This window comes from Halichoerus grypus, chromosome 15, assembly GCF_964656455.1.
Source record: "Halichoerus grypus chromosome 15, mHalGry1.hap1.1, whole genome shotgun sequence".
In the NCBI taxonomy this organism is placed as follows: Eukaryota; Metazoa; Chordata; class Mammalia; order Carnivora; family Phocidae; genus Halichoerus; species Halichoerus grypus.
Window position 1 is genome coordinate 51,062 of NC_135726.1, and position 17,737 is coordinate 68,798.

At 55.7% G+C, this 17,737-nt stretch overlaps 1 protein-coding gene across 24 annotated transcripts in view; it reads right to left on the reverse strand.

Annotated features, from left to right (window-relative positions):
- Positions 1–83: 83 nt before the first annotated feature.
- The window catches only part of DRC4 (dynein regulatory complex subunit 4), a 53,842-nt gene continuing 36,188 nt past the window's right edge, over positions 84–17,737 (reverse strand). For 20 of the 24 annotated variants that reach the window (XM_078063217.1, XM_078063219.1, XM_078063218.1 and 17 more), the window contains 10 exons: positions 15,017–15,103; positions 13,216–13,413; positions 10,312–10,518; positions 8,581–8,635; positions 7,768–7,973; positions 7,070–7,237; positions 6,347–6,433; positions 4,695–4,904; positions 1,929–1,994; positions 84–337 (listed from right to left, as the gene is read on the reverse strand). In XM_078063217.1, the coding sequence (XP_077919343.1) occupies positions 188–337; positions 1,929–1,994; positions 4,695–4,904; positions 6,347–6,433; positions 7,070–7,237; positions 7,768–7,973; positions 8,581–8,635; positions 10,312–10,518; positions 13,216–13,413; positions 15,017–15,103 (1,434 nt within the window). In that variant the 3' untranslated portion in view covers positions 84–187. Of the gene's footprint in view, positions 338–1,928; positions 1,995–4,694; positions 4,905–6,346; positions 6,434–7,069; positions 7,238–7,767; positions 7,974–8,580; positions 8,636–10,311; positions 10,519–13,215; positions 13,490–15,016; positions 15,104–16,971; positions 17,091–17,737 lie in introns of those variants that run through there. The other 4 variants (XM_078063225.1, XM_078063226.1, XM_078063224.1 and 1 more) reach the window with 4 other exon arrangements.

Below are 17,737 nucleotides of genomic sequence, written 5' to 3' on the forward strand. Positions count from 1 at the left end.
GGCAGCAGGGAAGGAAGTGGCCAGGGCACCGTAGGCCCGGGAGGTGCCTCTCCTCCACACAGCAAGGCAATAGGACACATAGCAAATGTAGAAAACCTTCATTTGCAGATGATACAAATCTAAAAAAAAAACAGTTCCTGTCCTTGGTGAAAGGGAAGGTCATCCAGGGAGCAGTCCTGGGCGAGCACTATGTCGGGGTGCCCACGAGTCCCGCGGGGCCCTGGCCCAGCGTCTGCCCAATCACAGCCGTCTCCAGAGGCTTGAAGCCCACGTTGTCCAGAGGGATCCCAAAGGCCAGGAGCTTCGCCTCATAGGTGCGCAGCAGGTCATTGTGGGCCTGTAGGGTCAGAGCGGCATCAGGGGAGGGGGCGAGGCCGCACCGAGGCTGACTCTAGCCCAGGCCCCCTCAGCTCTGGAGGACGCGGGAGGGTGGTGGTGGAAAACCGTAAAGCTGACCTTAACCAGCGGCTCACAGTACACCACACCTGGTCATAAACACTTCTATGTACATGAACTCAAGTAATTCACAATGGGAGATGCTGCCGTTGTTCCTATTTCAAAGATGGGGAAACTGAGGCAGAAGATACAGACTCAGCAGAACTGTGGTCTGAGCACGCTCCTGGTTCCTTGTCAGGCATTCGTCAATCAAACTGGTCATCCTTGACTTCCTGGACATGACCTTGCACGTGTACGTGCTCGGCCTCACTGAGCCTCCCTGCTTTGTTTGATGGTTATCTCCTGCCCCCCACCCCAGGAAGGCTAAGGTCTGGGCAACAGTGCTGCTGGGGCCAACGGGAGGCATGGTTCCTATTCCCCACTCTGGGAAACGGCTATTTTTTAAAGAGTGAATTGCATCAGATGGTTGTAAGGGTTTGAAGAGCTGATGCATGTGAAAAGCTTGGAGCCTGGCCTGACTCAGATCCAAAGCCCAAAAGGGCTCATTATCCTCACCATCATCAAGAAAAGGGTTGCTGGAGCTTGGAACTGAGATTTCAAGGGGGAACTATGGCCAAGCTCCAGAGAGAACTTGGGGCCTGGGGCCTGGCTCTCACCCTTCTCTGGGGGACGGACCTCCTGACAATCAGGTACAAGTAATGGATATTCCCCCAGAAGTGCACGCAGTAAATGGCCCTAATGTTGTGCGTGTAAATATCAGGGGATGCACAGCATCTAAGGGAAGGGTCCGGGGGGGCAGGGCCAAGGAGAGGCCCAGCGAGATCTGGTCACCATGGAACCCAGCGCCAATGACAGGCACTCCCTCCCTCCTGGGGTTCCACACCCAGGGCGCACAGAACCACAAAGCAACCTCCACCCTGCATATTTACAGGCTTATCTGAGTCATACTCGTGGGGTGGCTGCTCGAGGTAAATGTATCTGGAGGCAGCACTATGTCTGTATTCCCCACAGGCAAAGCCCAGATAGCTGTGGGCTCAGCCACGGAAGCGGGACCACTGGGGAGAGGGCCCAGGCCTCTTGGGTACACGGGGCAGACAACAGCAGGCTCAAGGCACCCACTGCCCCTCCCTGGCTGCAGGAGGCTTCCATGCTGATGCGTGGTTTTGGTGTGGATAGGCTGTGCAGCTTTCATCAGACTTACAAAGGAGGGAGAGAAAGTTAGACTCGTAACTGTCCCCTGCGTGGAGGAAGCAAAGGAAGCCCATCCAATCACCCCAGAGGCCAGGTCACCGAGAGCAAGGGTCAGATGGGAGACAGGAACAGAGTGTGCTGGACAGACAAATTGCCCTCATTTACCAGATGTCCCCTGGGCAGTCCCTGTAAGAGACACCAGGACAGTGGCCAGCGTTGTGGGGATGTGGCCCAGGCCACACACAGTGACCTGAGACGGCACAGACAGCCTCAGGCTGTGTCTACCTCCAAGGTGTAGATAAGGTGGGGCCCTGAGAGAGGGGCAGGGGGGCTCCTGGTACCTTGCAGACCCGGGCCAGCTCATACTGCAAGTCCTTGATAGTGTTGTTCTTTGATTCTAGAACATCCTAAGGAGAGAAAGGTGGATGTGAGTTTGAGCCTGTCTTTGGGCTGAAGGAGACAGGGGTTGGTGGGGGTCTGGAAGCTCCAGCAGGAGACCTCAGACATCCAGGGAATAGCAGCCGGGCTCCATCAGTGTAGACGTCCACACAGGGAGCAGCCAGCTAGCACGGAAAGGTCTTCAAAGGAGAAAGGGAAAATAGGATAAGCCTCTCTGTAAGGAAACTGTCTAGATGGTGGGAAGTGAGGACAAGAGTTTAGAGAAGCCAGGCCACCAACGGTCCAGGGAAGGGCCCTTGAGCCGCCACCTGCCTCCTAGGAGGGTTCCTCCAGGCAAGCCAGGGAATTGACCAGGAAAGGCCCTGGCCCATGGACACAGCTGCAGCGACCACTATGGATGGGACTGATTTTACCCCTCATCATGACTGCTGGCAACAGCCTCACCCAGCTCCGAGACCAGGCGCCCTTCCCAACAGCAGAGGCGGGAAAGCTCTCCCGTTTCCAAGAGCGCCCTCACTCCCTGCCTGGCAGCGTTCACAAGTAGGTACAAGGATACAAGGATAGAGACGGGCCCCCAGACCCCGGTCCACAGTGCTGCCAGCCCACAGGAGGCCCTGAGAGCCTGTCCCAGGTGACTCTGGCCCCACAGGCCCTGCCGCCCGCCGAGCCGGGATTCGCGGCTGCCCAGGAGCAACATCTGGTCTCAGCCGGAAATGGGCACATGTCTCCTTGGACTCCTCAGCCCTCTTCCATCAGCAACAAGTCCTTCATCCCACATCGGGGCCAGCTCACCTCCTGCCTTCCCAGGGGGGCTCTGTCTGATCCAGTCCACCCCACCCAGAACCTTCCATGGTTCCTCACCAGCCTCAAACTCAGGCACACCCAGCACGCTTCGGAACCACTCCCATCCAGCCGGCTCTGCCCTCCCCACCTCAGCCTGGCATTCCCCCCAACACCCAAGCAGCAAGGCGCTCACACGTGTCCAGCAGCACTGCTGGGAGCTGCAAGCCTCAGGTCAAGGCCAGGCGGGCAGCAAGCCAGCCTACGGTGTTTGGGGTTTTTTTTTAAGATTTATTTATTTGAAAGAGAGAGAGACAACGTGTGCCTGAGAGCGGGGGAGGGGAAGAGGGCGAGGGAAAGACAGAATCTCAAGCAGACTCCCCACTGAGCGCAGAGCCCGACACAGGGCTCAATCTCACGGGTCGTGAGATCGAGACCTGGGCCGAAACCAAGAGTCAGACAGGCATGTAATCAACTGAGCCACTCAGGCACCCCGAAAGGGCTTTAAGAAAAGATTAGGTGACCCGACACAGTTACTCCTCTGAGCCTGGGTGCCATGTGAGCAGACGGGGTTACTGCATGTTGACAAATCACCCGAAAAATGCTACCTGTGTATTTGTCAGGATAAAACACACCTGCACGGGGCGCCTGGGTGGCTCAGTCATCACGCGTCTGTCTGCCTTCAGCTCAGGTCATGATCTCAGGGTCCTGGGGTCGAGCCCCTCATCAGGCTCCCTGCTCAGTGGGGAGTCTGCTTCTCCCTCTCCCTCTGCCTGCAGCTCCCCCTGCTTGTGCTCTCTTTCTCACTATCTCTATCTCTGTCAAATAAATAAATAAAATCTTAAAACACACACACACACATACCTGCACAGTGAAGCCTCCTTAAGCCCCTGACTCAGAAGATCTGTTTCTCCGTGAAGGAAGAGCAGAGAAGGCACCCTCCAGCCTGGAAGGATCTGGCTCTGGGACAAGCTGGCCGCCCCTCCGTGGGCCTCCCTATGGAGATGTGCAGACCCCCAAGGGCCCCGCACCTGGAGCCGCCTCGGGCCTGAAGCCTGCAGGTCACCCAGGTGGCCAGGATCCCAGCACAACCACTTCCCAGCAGCAACAAAGACCCCTTGTCCGTTCTTTCTGTGACACGTCCTAGCGAGGCCCAGGGAACAGACACAAGGCCCAGCTCCGGGCAGCAGATGACCTGCCAGGTGCTGGCAGGCTTCTGCCTGGTGATCGCTGTTCTGATTCCTGTCCGTGGGCACCCAGGCCTCATCTGTCTTGTTTAATGCTCTCCCCTGTGCCCAAGACAGCCCCCCCAGAGAGGACCACCACACAGAACCGTGAACTCATGACTGGACAAATGCTCTAGCCTCTGCTCAGACCTTGACTCCCTCTGGGAAGCCTGCCCCGGCGCCCGCCACACAGCCCTGTGTGTCCCCGTCCTGACTGCCCACAGCCTACATCAAGAAGGACATCCTCGCATCCCGGGCGGACTGTGGCCGTGGCCTTGGCTACGAGCTCATGGGCTCGGCTGTCCCCCAGGTCTATCTCTAGGTTTGTCACCAGACGTCTGAGGAGTGCAGGCCCTGAGTTTTGAGAGCAGCTTGAGAGACCCGGGGCCTGACAGGCTAAGCTAAACCCAGCCTGAGCACTGGATGGGCAGTGGGCTCAGGGCCAGAAGGTGCCAAGAGGTTAAGGAGGGGACTGGGGAAACACCGAGCAACAGAGAGCCTGGGGAGGCTGTGAGCAGATGTCTGCAAGCCCCATCTGTGCCCCGGCCACAGGAAACCCATGACGGCCCCTCCCCAGCGTTACCAGAAGGTCTCCACTGGAGTGACGGAGGCTGGACACACACGCATCAAACACGCGGCCCCAACCCAAGCCCCGGACACCTGCTAGGGGACAAGAACGGGAGGCTGCAGCCTGGGACCCACCTCCAGTTTGCGGGACACAAGGGTGAGCGCCGCGGGGTCCAGGTTGGAGGCCGCGAGCACCTCACTGAACTGCACCTCCTTCTTCTCCACAGAAGCACTCAGCGCCTGCAGCTTCCGCTCCAGAACCAGGTTCTTGAAACCCACCTTCTGCTGCACTTCCAGGATGGCCGCAGTGAACTTCCTGTACAGCTCATCCCGCTCCTGCTGCACCTGCAAGGGACAGGCCGTGGGGGGTAAAGAGGCCACCTGCCCTGGGGCATCTCGCTGGGGAGAAGCCGCCTCCCACCTCTGCCCCTGGACCAGAACACACCTCTTCTGCAGAGTGAACCCCTTGCACCTGGGTCCCCCCACGGGTGGGTGGGTCTGTGTGCTGTCTACACTGCCTGCACGCCCACTCTCTGTGATGGAATTAAAGGCATGCAGCCGTCTACACTGTGGAAGGCAGGAGGAAACACTAGCTGGACCCACCTCTACTAAGCTGTTTCAGGAAGCAACAGGGTACCCCGCTTAGAGCTGGAGAGGCACCACAGAGGGACTGGGGCCCGGGGTTTGGGCAGGAGGATCAGGAAAGACACCTCCCTGATCACCCCTACGTGGGATCAAAGGCATCAAACTCCAGCGAGCAGTGTTTGGGGGAGGGAGGCTCCTAGGGATCCACGCCCTCGGCCAGCCCCAGATCCCAGAACCCCACAGGTCAGCGTGCCCCACAAATAGCAGATCTAGAAAACAACTCTGCAGGCAACTGCCTGTTATAAATAAAGGTGTTCTTTTTCAGCTTCCAATTCCTTTACTTTTCACTGTGCATCGTAAAAAAGCAAGACCTTGTGGAAGTATAAAAAGTAAACACTCGGGGCGCCTGCGTGGGCGCCTGGTGGCTCAGTCGGTTAAGCGTCTGCCTTCGGCTCAGGTCATGATTCCAGGTCCTGGGATCGAGCCGCACATCGGGCTCCCTGCTCTGCGGGAAGCCTGCTTCTCCCTCCCCCACTCCCCCTGCTTGTGTTCCCGCTCTCGCTGTGTCTCTCTGTCAAATAAATAAATAAATAGATAAATAAAATCTTTAAAAAAAAAAGATAAACTTGAAAGGATGACCGTGGCTGCATGTTTGCAACAGCAGTGGACTACAGCAGCGCCATCCGTCCAGGGGAGCTGGCTGCATGAACAGCCTTCAGGCCACACGGTCACAAGGACACACAGGAAGCAGTCTGCAAGAACTCAGGGAGCTGCCACCAGCTACCACTGGTGAGGACCCCGCTGAGCAGGAGGAGGGCCCTCGCACGTTCACTACAGACAGCACCCCATGACTTCCTTCCAAGGCGCGCCTAACCCCCCAGGACTGAGAGACGTGTACACAGAAGAAAAGGAGCCCAGACACAAGGGGCCAGGTGCCCTGCATGTATCTCACAGGTAAGCCTATGGGAAAGAGGACTGGGAGCGACTGTCTCCACCAGGGCACCTGCTCTCGGTGAGACCCTGGGCCTTCCACAGAATGTGCTGCAGCTTTCTCCCCATTGCCTCATCAAGCCTTGTAGGATGAGGAGCGGGCAGCAGGACTCCAGCCACAGCTTCGACAACTCCCGGAACTGGTCGCAGAGCCAGGGCAACAAGAAGAGGCCCTCCCTGCTCTCGGCAGGACCAGCCTGGCATCTGCTCACCTTGAGGAACCGCTGCTCGAGCACCTCGTGTTCCCACTGCAGGCCCTTCAGCTCCTTCTCGGTGACCTTCAAACGTGCTTTTGTGCACTGTAGAGAAAACAAGGGTAGGACACAAAAAGTATTCAGGATCAGGCATCCACAGAACACAGGCAAGCCCAAAAATAATCATCACAAGGAGCTGGCTCAAGGGCGCCTGGTGACTCTTAATGTCAGGGTCATGAGTTCGAGCCCTACACTGGGTATAGATTCCTAAAGGAGGGAAGAATGGGAGGGAGGGAGGAAAAGAAATAGGGAGGGAGGGAGGGAGGGAGGGGGGGGGAAAGAAGGAAGGAAGGAAGGAAAGAAGGAAGGAAGGAAGGAAGGAAGGAAGGAAGGAAGGAAGGAAGGAAAGAAGGAGGGAGGGAGGGAGGGAAAGAAAGAAGGACGGACGGAGGGAGGGAGGGAAGAGGAGGGAGGAGGAGGGGGGAGGAGGGAGGAAGAACTGGCTCAAAGACACAGGCAGCTGTGCCCCGACAACAGCAGGCTGGGGGTGGGGAATGTCTCCCAGAACAGGCACCAACTTCACATCCCATCCATGGAGGACACCAGTCAAAGAAAGGAGAGACCCCGTTCCTGCCCAGAAGGCCAAACCCTGCTCTGGGTCTCAGGAGACATCCTGCTGATGTTCTCCTGTCCGGAGCCCAGGAGAAAGTGCGAGGGAGGGGAACTGAGGAGGAAACTCACAAGCAGGATCTGCTTGTCCCTCTCGTAGTTGCTGAGCTTCTTCTGCATCTCGTTCATGTCGTCGCGAGCCTTCTGGAGGGGGTCTGCCAAGCGCTTGTTCTGCACGGACACCTCCATCATCTCCTTCTCCAGGTGGTCCTCCTTCTTGCGCATGTCCTCCATCTGCTCCTGTCAGTACCAGGACAGGTGTGCACGGGGTTCAGCGGGCAGAGCTGAGGGGGCTGTGGTCTTCAGGGGTGAGGGCCGCGAGCCCTCCCGCCCACAAAGGACAGTCCTGAAGTCCCAGACCCGTTTTATGTATCCACACAGGGGAGTTCTGCACTATCTGAACTTATTCTGAATTTTCTAGGAATGCCGCCTCCACACCAATAGAGATCACACTGTGCTCAGGACCGGGGGGCGCTCCCCGCGGCGGGGACAGTCACTCCCAGCCCCTGCCTGATGACACCGCCGCCCGTGGGGCCACCCTGCGGCTCCCACCGCAGCTCTGCACAAGCTTCTGCCGGGCAGGTGCCCCTGTTCCATTAGCCCCCCTGCACTGTGTACTATGTGCTGTTTCCAGCTGTAAGGGTGCAGAGGTCATGTGACCGATGAAGTCCCATCAAGGACAACAGGTATTTGTCTAAGTAGGGGTGTGGGGCCCAACGGGCTGGGGGCTAGCGTCTGGATGCCTGGTCTGGCCAGCCCTTGAGCGGCACCTTGAGGGAGTTGATGAGGGCCAGGTTGTTGAGGGTGATGTCATTGTAGTAGTTCTTGATGTCCGTAAAGGCTTCCTCGTGCCGCTGCATCAGCATGTTGATCTGGCTGTTCTTCCTCTCCTCCACCTCATGGATCTCGGTCTTTCTCCGCAGGTCAAGCTCCTCCCTAAGCATCTTCATCTTTTTATCATACTTGGCCTCAATTTCTGAAAGGCACACGGAGGAACAGGGGGCCCAATGGCTACAGGAAGAGACGGAACTTACAGACATGGCCCAAGAACAGCCACCAGCACGAGGGCTGTGCACACAAGCTCACAGCTGACACATTCAGCACACACACACCACGGTCGGCTTTCCTTTGCCTGGAGCAGGCATGGCTAATCAATCCCGGCATTAGGGTTCCCACCAACTGAGCGTCAGCTGATCCTGTGGTCAGCCTGCCGGACGACGAGCTGCATCAGTAAACCAGACAGACTCCTCAAACGGGAGGCCCCTCAGGCCAGCAGCCGTGGAAAAGACTATTCTAGGAATACTGCCCACGAGACTCAAAACTGCCACTGCTTCTATCTGCCGATTTGTACCAGGAGTGGGGAAGGAGGTGGTAATCACAGCCTCCCAGCTTGTGTAGAAATAAGATGTTCTGGGATTCTGAGCCGTCCGTCAGCCTTGGAAACTATCACATCTTCTCCTTGCGTGTCTGGGCCGCTTCAACCTGGTTTCTGTGCCCTGGGGTAACAAGCCCTGAAGGTAAATGACCTTCCGACGGGAGGGGCCCTGTCACCATCTCACACAGTGTGCACGTGAGAAACTGACCTCGCACCTGCTTCTCGAAGTCGTTCCGCATCTTCGTGATCTCCTCCGTGTGCTTCTGCAAAGGCAGAGAAGCCGGCCGTTACCAGGTGACAGACACACACAGAAGCCTCTCCCTGGGGCTGGCCTGGCTCCTCAGTCGTATGGAAAATCCAGCTCAGTAAACCCTGCGCTGTTTCTGATGGGTGCTGGGTTCCCCTCATGGCCAAGCTCATGCACCATGCTCAGAGTAACGTGGTTTTGGTAACTTCCATGTTTCATGAATCAATTCCCTCAACCAAAGTCACCTCGCAGCTCGAGAGAAAGTGAACACATGTTCCAAACACTAACCGTGCTTGGCCCTTAGCTCAATCTGCCCACATGCTGGAGACCGCTGGCCATGTCTACAAAGAGCTGTGGGTTCTCTCCAGATGCCTGCTAACCTGCTCCAGTGGTGGCTTAGAGCAGTATTAAAAATTATTCTGACAGTTATAAACATTTTGAATAAAAAATTGAGATTATTTTTTAGAGGAATATTTTTGCACAAAGGGGAACTGACCAGGTAACTATTCCAAATCCAGGCCTCAGGTAAGCAGACAGCCTCACGTCACTAAATTCACTGGAAACCAGCCCAGGCTGTACTTGGGTCAGCAAAGACCAGACAATTCTTGTGGACCAAGGCTGCAAAGCCTGCACCGTTACTGAATTTTTTCCAGATTCAGTGGAGGCTGGCTTGCCTCCAGGCATGAGGCAAATGTGCTGACAAAGTCTTCTCAACCCGCAGCCAGGAAAGAGCCTTAGAAAACCAGAGTTGGACACATCTTCCCTCTGCCCACATCCTCCAGAGGCCCCCCAGCTCAGCCCGGGGCAAAGGCTAAGCCTCACGGTGGCTTTTGATGCCAACGAGCTCTGACCCATCTCCCCGGCCTCCTGGCCCCCTTTTCCTCGGGGCCTTCACACTGGCCCATCCCCTCTCCCTTCTTCAGACCTGGTCTCCCCAAGCCTGGCTCAGCAACCCCTCCTTCTAACCTTTGCCCAAGTGTCACCTTCTCAGTGAGGCATTCTCAGAACTCCTTGTGGAAAAATGCAAGCCCCGCCCCGATCCCCAGCACCGTCTCCCCTGCTTTGCCCTTCCCGCAGCATTCCTGCCTGTGGGTATGCTAGATGTATTCAACACTCTCTTCTGTCTTCTGGCTCCTTCCTGGACCATCAAACACACATGGGCAGTCATTCCGTCAGTTCTGTTCCCCGTATGTCCCCAGAGATCAGAACAGGGCCTGGCACCTTATGGGCACTCAGCACATGAATTTCAACCTCCACCTGGAACCTCCCCCAGCCTCCCCCAGAAAGGACCAAAAAGTCAGCCAGGTGCTCATGAGCCCAGCTTGCATGAGAACTGCCATGGCCACACAGGGGCTAGCATGCTGGACACTTTAATGGTTGTGTGTATTTCTAAACGCCCGACAGACTCCTTGGGAGAACAGCCAGGTGTCAGGTGTCAGCAGCACGTGGAGACGGACCCTGAGCTGGCTTTCCTCTTGGGAAGTCAATTTGTTGTTCAAGTCTAAGACACGATTCTGTACTTGGCTCCCAAATGGGATTTGTCTGGCTGCCTGCTTTTTTTTTTTTTATATTTTAATTAATTGCCAAAATGCAGGGAACTTCTAACAAAAATATGAATCCCCGGTTGTGTTGAATAATCAGGAGTTCACAGTTCCCAGCGGCCAGTCAGGCACCGGGAACCCTCACACCTACCAGCCGCAGGTTCTTCACCACCACCTCGTTGGTCAGCTCCTGCTCCTTGAGCTCCACCTTCAGCGCTCGCATGTCCTTGCGCAGTGCGCCCTCCTGTGTGCGGTGTTCCTTCTGCGCCAGCTTCATGACCACGGTGCCCTCGGCCTTCACCTCCGTCAAGTTGTTCTGATGCTCATACAGCAGGTGTTTCACCTTCTGCTTGTAGACCTGTGCGCAGTGGAAGCACCGCCTGCTCCCCTGCACACTCTCACACACCCCTGCACGTGCGGGCTCCCCTGCACACTCACACCTGCACACTCTCACACACACCCCTGCACGTGCGGGCTCCCCTGCACACTCACACACATACACCTGCACACTCTCACACACATACACCTGGACGTGCGGGCTCCCCTGCACACTCACACCTGCACACTCACACACACACCTGTACATGCTAGCTCCCCTGCACACTCACACCTGCACACTCTCACACGCACCTGCACGTGCGGGCTCCCCTGCACACTCACACACACCTGCACGCTCTCACACACACCCCTGCACGTGCGGGCTCCCCTGCACTCACACACCTGCACATGTGGGCTCCCCTGCACACTCACACTCCCCTGCACACTCACACACACGCACATGTGGGCTCCCCTGCACACTCACACACACCTGCACGCTCACACACACCCCTGCACGTGCAGGCTCCCCTGCACACTCCACACACACCTGCACACTCACACACACACCTGCACGTGCAGGCTCCCCTGCACACTCTCACACACACCTGCACACTCACACACACACCTGCACGTGCAGGCTCCCCTGCACACACACACCTGCACACTCACACACACACCTGCACATGCAGGCTCCCCTGCACACTCTCACACACACCTGCACGTGCAGGCTCCCCTGCACACTCACACACACCTGCACACTCTCACACACACCTGCACGTGCGGGCTCCCCTGCACACTCTCACACACACCTGCACACACTCACACACACATGCACGTGTGGGCTCCCCTGCACACTCACACACATACACCTGCACACTCTCACACACACCCCTGCACGTGCGGGCTCCCCTGCACACTCACACACATACACCTGCACGCTCTCACACACACCCCTGCACGTGCGGGCTCCCCTGCACAGTCACACACACCTGCACACTCTCACACACACCCCTGCACGTGCGGGCTCCCCTGCACACTCACACACACCTGCACACTCTCACACACACACCTGGACGTGCGGGCTCCCCTACACACTCCACACACACCTGCACACTCACACACACACCTGCACGTGCAGGCTCCCCTGCACACACACACCTGCACACTCTCACACACACCTGCACGTGCAGGCTCCCCTGCACACACACACCTGCACACTCACACACACACCTGCACATGCAGGCTCCCCTGCACACTCACACACACCTGCACACTCTCACACACACCCCTGCACGTGCGGGCTCCCCTGCACACTCACACACATACACCTGCACACTCTCACACACATACACCTGGACGTGCGGGCTCCCCTGCACACTCACACACACCTGCACACACACACATGCCTGCACATACGGGCTACCCTGCACACTCACCTGCACATGCAGGCTCCCCTGCACTCACACACCTGCACATGTGGGCTCCCCTGCACACTCACACTCCCCTGCACACTCACACACACGCACATGTGGGCTCCCCTGCACACTCCACACACACCTGCACGCTCACACACACCCCTGCACGTGCAGGCTCCCCTGCACACTCCACACACACCTGCACACTCACACACACACCTGCACGTGCAGGCTCCCCTGCACACACACACCTGCACACTCACACACACACCTGCACATGCGGGCTCCCCTGCACACTCTCACACACACCTGCACGTGCAGGCTCCCCTGCACACTCTCACACACACCTGCACGTGCAGGCTCCCCTGCACACTCTCACACACACCTGCACACTCACACACACACCTGCACGTGCAGGCTCCCCTGCACACACACACCTGCACACTCACACACACACCTGCACGTGCAGGCTCCCCTGCACACTCTCACACACACCTGCACGTGCAGGCTCCCCTGCACACTCTCACACACACCTGCACACTCACACACACACCTGCACGTGCAGGCTCCCCTGCACACACACACCTGCACACTCACACACACACCTGCACATGCAGGCTCCCCTGCACACTCTCACACACACCTGCACGTGCAGGCTCCCCTGCACACTCTCACACACACCTGCACACTCACACACACACCTGCACGTGCAGGCTCCCCTGCACACACACACCTGCACACTCACACACACACCTGCACATGCAGGCTCCCCTGCACACTCACACTCCCCTGCACACTCACACACACGCACATGTGGGCTCCCCTGCACACTCCACACACACCTGCACACTCACACACACACCTGCACGTGCAGGCTCCCCTGCACACTCTCACACACACACCTGCACACACACACCTGCACATGCGGGCTCCCCTGCACACTCACACACACACCTGCACATGCGGGCTCCCCTGCACACTCACACACACACACACCTGCACACTCACACACACACCTGCACATGCGGGCTCCCCTGCACACTCACACACACACACCTGCACACTCACACACACACCTGCACATGCGGGCTCCCCTGCACACTCACACACACACACACCTGCACACTCACACACACACCTGCACATGCGGGCTCCCCTGCACACACATACCCTTCTACAAAAAATACCTTTGTTTCCCACTGTAAAGGATACAAAGCCCTGCAACCCCCAGAGGAAGGAGAGAAAATGCCCCCCACCCCTTGTGCAGCTCCTCTGTTCCATGTGGTAAGTCCAGCAGGGATGGGCAGGTCAGCCCCACTTACCTTAATCTCAACCTGGTGCCTCTCCTCAGCCTCCTCCATCTCCCGGTCTTTGTTCCGCAGCTCGGCCTTCTTCTCCTCCAGCTGCCTCCGCGTGATCTCCCAGAAGGTGTGGATCTTGTCCCGCTCCAGCTGGAAGTAGTTGCGCTCCTCACGTTCACGGTCCAGCTCCTCGCGCATGCGGCTGACATGTTCCTCCACCTGCCGAGCAGGGCAGAGCCGTGAGGACCCAGCAGGGGCCCACCCAATGCAAAGAAGAAAGGAGGGCCACTCTCACCTAAAAACAAGTAAAAGCCAAAAGTGAGAAATTAAAATATGATGCTAGGAAGGTTCTAAGGACAGGACACACTCAGAAAATAGCAGAAATATCTTGAATGTGCCTACTAATCATAAAATGATTATATCCTTTATTCCATTCCTGGGAATTTAGACTAAAGAAATTTCTCAAAAGAACACAAGAGCTTTCTGCTCAAAGATATTAGCCACACCATTATTACGACATCAAAAAATTTTAAAAGGAAGGGGCACGTGGGTGGCCTGAGAGTCCAACTCTTGAATTGGGCTCAGGTCATGATCTTATGGGGTGGTGGGATCGAGCCGCTGCCAGTCTCCACACTCAGCAGGGAGTCTGCTTGAAGGCTCTCTCCCTCTGTCCCTCCCCCAGCTCACGCACATGCTCTCTCTCTCTCTCTCTCTCAAATAAATAAATAAATCTTAAAAAAAAAAAAACTTGGGGCACCTGGGTGGCTCAGTCGTTAAGCGTCTGCCTTCGGCTCAGGTCATGATCCCAGGGTCCTGAGATCGAGCCCCGCATCGGGCTCCCTGCTTAGCGGGAGTTTGCTTCTCCCTCTCCTGCTCCCCCCTCGTGCTCTCTCTGTCTCTCTCACTCTCTCTCTCAAATAAATAAATAAAATCTTTAAAAAAAAAAGAAAAGAAAAAGAAATGATACACAGAAAATTAAAAATACAGATGCCTGGGTGACTCAGTCGTTAAGCGTCTGCCTTCAGCTCAGGTCATGATCCCAGGGTCCTGGGATTGAAGCCCGCGTCGTCGGGCTCCTTGCTCAGCGGGGAGCCTGCTTCTCCCTCTCCCTCCGCTGCTCCCCCTGCTTGTGCTCTCTCTCTCACTATCTCTCTCTCTCTGTCAAATAAATAAAATCTTTTAAAAAAAAATTAAAAATAGTTTTTATATCAGAAAATCATTTCCTTCCAAATTCCTATCACCCTATTAAAAAATTTCCAATGTAGGGTACCTGGGTGGCTCAGTCGTTAAGCGTCTGCCTTCGGCTCAGGTCATGATCCCAGGGTCCTGGGATCGAGTCCCACATCGGGCTCCCTGCTCGGCGGGAAGCCTGCTTCTCCCTCTCCCTCTCCCCCTGCTTGTGTTCCTGCTCTTGCTGTCTCTCTCTCTGTCAAATAAATAAATAAAATCTTTAAAAAAATAAAAAAATAAAATAAATAAATAAATAAATAAATAAAAATAAAAAATTTCCAATGTAGCTATATTGCTTTTTTTCTTAACACGTACTGCATTTTTTTTTTATTATGTTATATTAATCACCATACATTACATCATTAGTTTTTGAATATGTACTGCATTTGATAGCTTTGGAGCTGATGAGAATTATGGAAATGGAAGAAGGCATATCCTGCTTTGGACAGAAGTGCAGGAGCAGACTGACGGGAGATGGATGAGGAGACAGTGGGCGGCGAAAGAGGTTCATAAAGGCAAACACCCAGACACAACTTGGAACAACACCCACCAGTCCCATCCCGACCCAGGACTAGGCCAAGGCCTTGCTCACCTGCTCCTTGCTCATGTCCTCCGGAGCAAGCCCATCAACAATCGGGGTACCTTTGGTTTTTCCTTTCTTCCCTTTCTTCTTGGGCGCCTTTGATTAAAGAAGAGATGATTGGGTAAGGAAGGAAGGCTCTGTCTAAAGACATCACCATCTGGCTGGCTCTGATTAACCCCCGGGGCACACTGGGACAGGAGAACCTATTCTGGTTCCTGTCTCCTATTGCTCACTGTGTCATGCCCCACCTGGAGCACATCACCGTGCCCTAAGTCTTCCCACCCATAACCACGCACAAAGAAAAGCAAGGACAAATCTTCCTCTTCAGAAGAGAACATTTTCTCCCTCAGAAAGGAAGGGGGAGAACTCGTTCCAAATCCACTCCTTGGCATGTGGCAGAGACCTCCTGGATATGAATGCAAAATTTACTTGGCCAGGAAGAACCCCAACAGCACACTGTCAAATGTTACCGTGTTCACAATAATGCTTGTAACCACCATAGCAAAACCTGTAAGAAACTATTGGGTATGTGTAAGGAGAAATGGACCTACAGCAATGATCACGGGGGTAACATGAGGCTTCTTTTCTTCCAAATATAAAACTCCTTCCAAGAACCCTGGTCAAGAGCTGAAGCAGACAGCACTCACCATGGGTGCTCTGTAAATGGTTCACCACACAGGAATGGCTCCTAGTGTCACACCTGCTTCTAACAACTTTGACAAGATGAAAGAACCTCCCACCCCCGCTCACTTCCCAAGGGCCACTCAAGCAGGTACTGAATTTCCAAATCCCCACCTTCTGCCTTCACTTCTCCCAACTCTGTGACCCATGCTTCTGTGTGTGCATGCAACCCCATGTTTCTGTAACGTTTCTGTGTATGCATCTAAATGTCTCTTATTAATGTTTCTATATGGGTATGTCTATGTCTACGTGTCTGTTAACATTTTTATGATTACAAAAAAATTTTTACATGGATATCTTAGAGAACATAGAAAAGCAAAAAGAAAACAGGAAAATCCCCCATATTCGGACAAGCTAGTGATAAACTTTATTTTGGTGGCCTTTTCCAGTTGATTCTAAAAGACCCATGCACTGAAATCTTCACTCCTAACGTACTGTCATCTTTCTAATCCCTCTACTCCAAGAAGTCCACCCCAAGAGAAGGTCCCACGGGTTCATAACTACTTGGCAACTCACAGCCAAATGCAGGGGCTTGGCATAGCTCCTGGAGAGGGGTCCTCCCCACTAGCTCATACCCCTCCTGCTGCATCTGCCTGGAAAATGAGCTACTGAAAACTCCTCTATCAGAGTGGTGGGGCAGCTGAGGGCCCTGATAGTGAGACAGGGAGGAAGAACTGGCGAGGCAGAGAGCTCCCACCCTGCTCATCTCGATACAGGCCTGACTCCTCCAAGGCTCTCCAAGGAAAGAGCAGCTCCTGTACCCTGAGGCTCTGTCCAGGACGCCTCGGGGTAGACGGACCTCTAGCCACTCTGGTACGCCCCAGGCTCTTCATCCCAGAGACTGGAGGTCCTAGGGTATCGCCTGCCCCCGACTGTGCTCCAGGCCCCTAACCCTAGGTCCCAAGGATCTGGAGGACTGAGACTTCCTTCCAGATAGGAAATCCTTCTGACCCAGGTTGTCTTCTGGAAAGCGTGCACACCAGACCCTGGATTTTTTTTGGGGGGGGGGGGCGCGTTTATGCGCACCCCTGTGAGCACCGGATCCTGGAGAGCCCAGATCGCTCAGCTCCAAGAGGGTGCGGGATCCGTAGCACCCAGTGCTCTCCCCACGAAGACGCCACGAGAGCACCAAGGCCTTAATGCCAGGAACCCAGAACTCCAGGCCTCCCCATTCTGGGGTCTCAGCGTGCACAGGTCCCGGGGACCCAGGCCTCCCCGTCCAGTCGTCTCTCTGCGCGCAGGGCCGGCTAACCAAGGAGCCCCAGGTCCCCGCGCCTCCTCACCATGGCTCTGGTGGTCGAGACCAGCCGCGGCCTGCAGACAGCTGGCTCCCGCCCCGCCGAGGCTGCGCCGTCTCCCGGCAACCGATGGGCGGTCCCGCGCGAAGTCTCGGAGATCCTCGCGAGACTCAGCCGGCCGCGACAGCCCCTCGCAACAGCCCAGGCGAGCTCCTAGCAACGCGCACTGGGCGGAACCCGGGGTTGCAGAGTCGGGTAGATTTTTCCGGCAGCCCCGTATCAACCACGCGCTTCATCTCCCCGAAATTCCTAAACGCATTTCGTTGCGGGATTTTGCGTGTGTCCGCGACTAGAACTTAAGCTCCATGAAGGGGGGAGGAACTGTTTTCTCTTACGTCCCGCGCCTACAACAGTACATAGCAGGTGCTCGGTAAAGATGCTTTCGGTGAAGGACGGAGACAGGGAGCAAAGAAGGATCGGCCACCCAAGGCTCCCAGAAGGTATCCAAACGAGATTCAAGTCTGGGCTGAGATTATGCCCACGGGCCACACCCCACCCTGCCCGCCTTTGAAGATTGCTCCCACCTGCTGTCCGAGTGGGGTTGGAAGATGGCTGGGTTTCTGCAAACCGTCAGAACAAAACGAAAATAGGAGAGAAAAATATTTTCCAGCTAGCTCTGAAGTGTCTCCTTCTCAAACATAGACTGCTCTTCCTGAGGAGGCCTCCTCTGTGGCCCCTGTCCTTACGGACAAGGACATTGAGGACAAACGAGAAGCGTCTGTCAGAAGTTTCCAGACAGGCACTGCAGAAA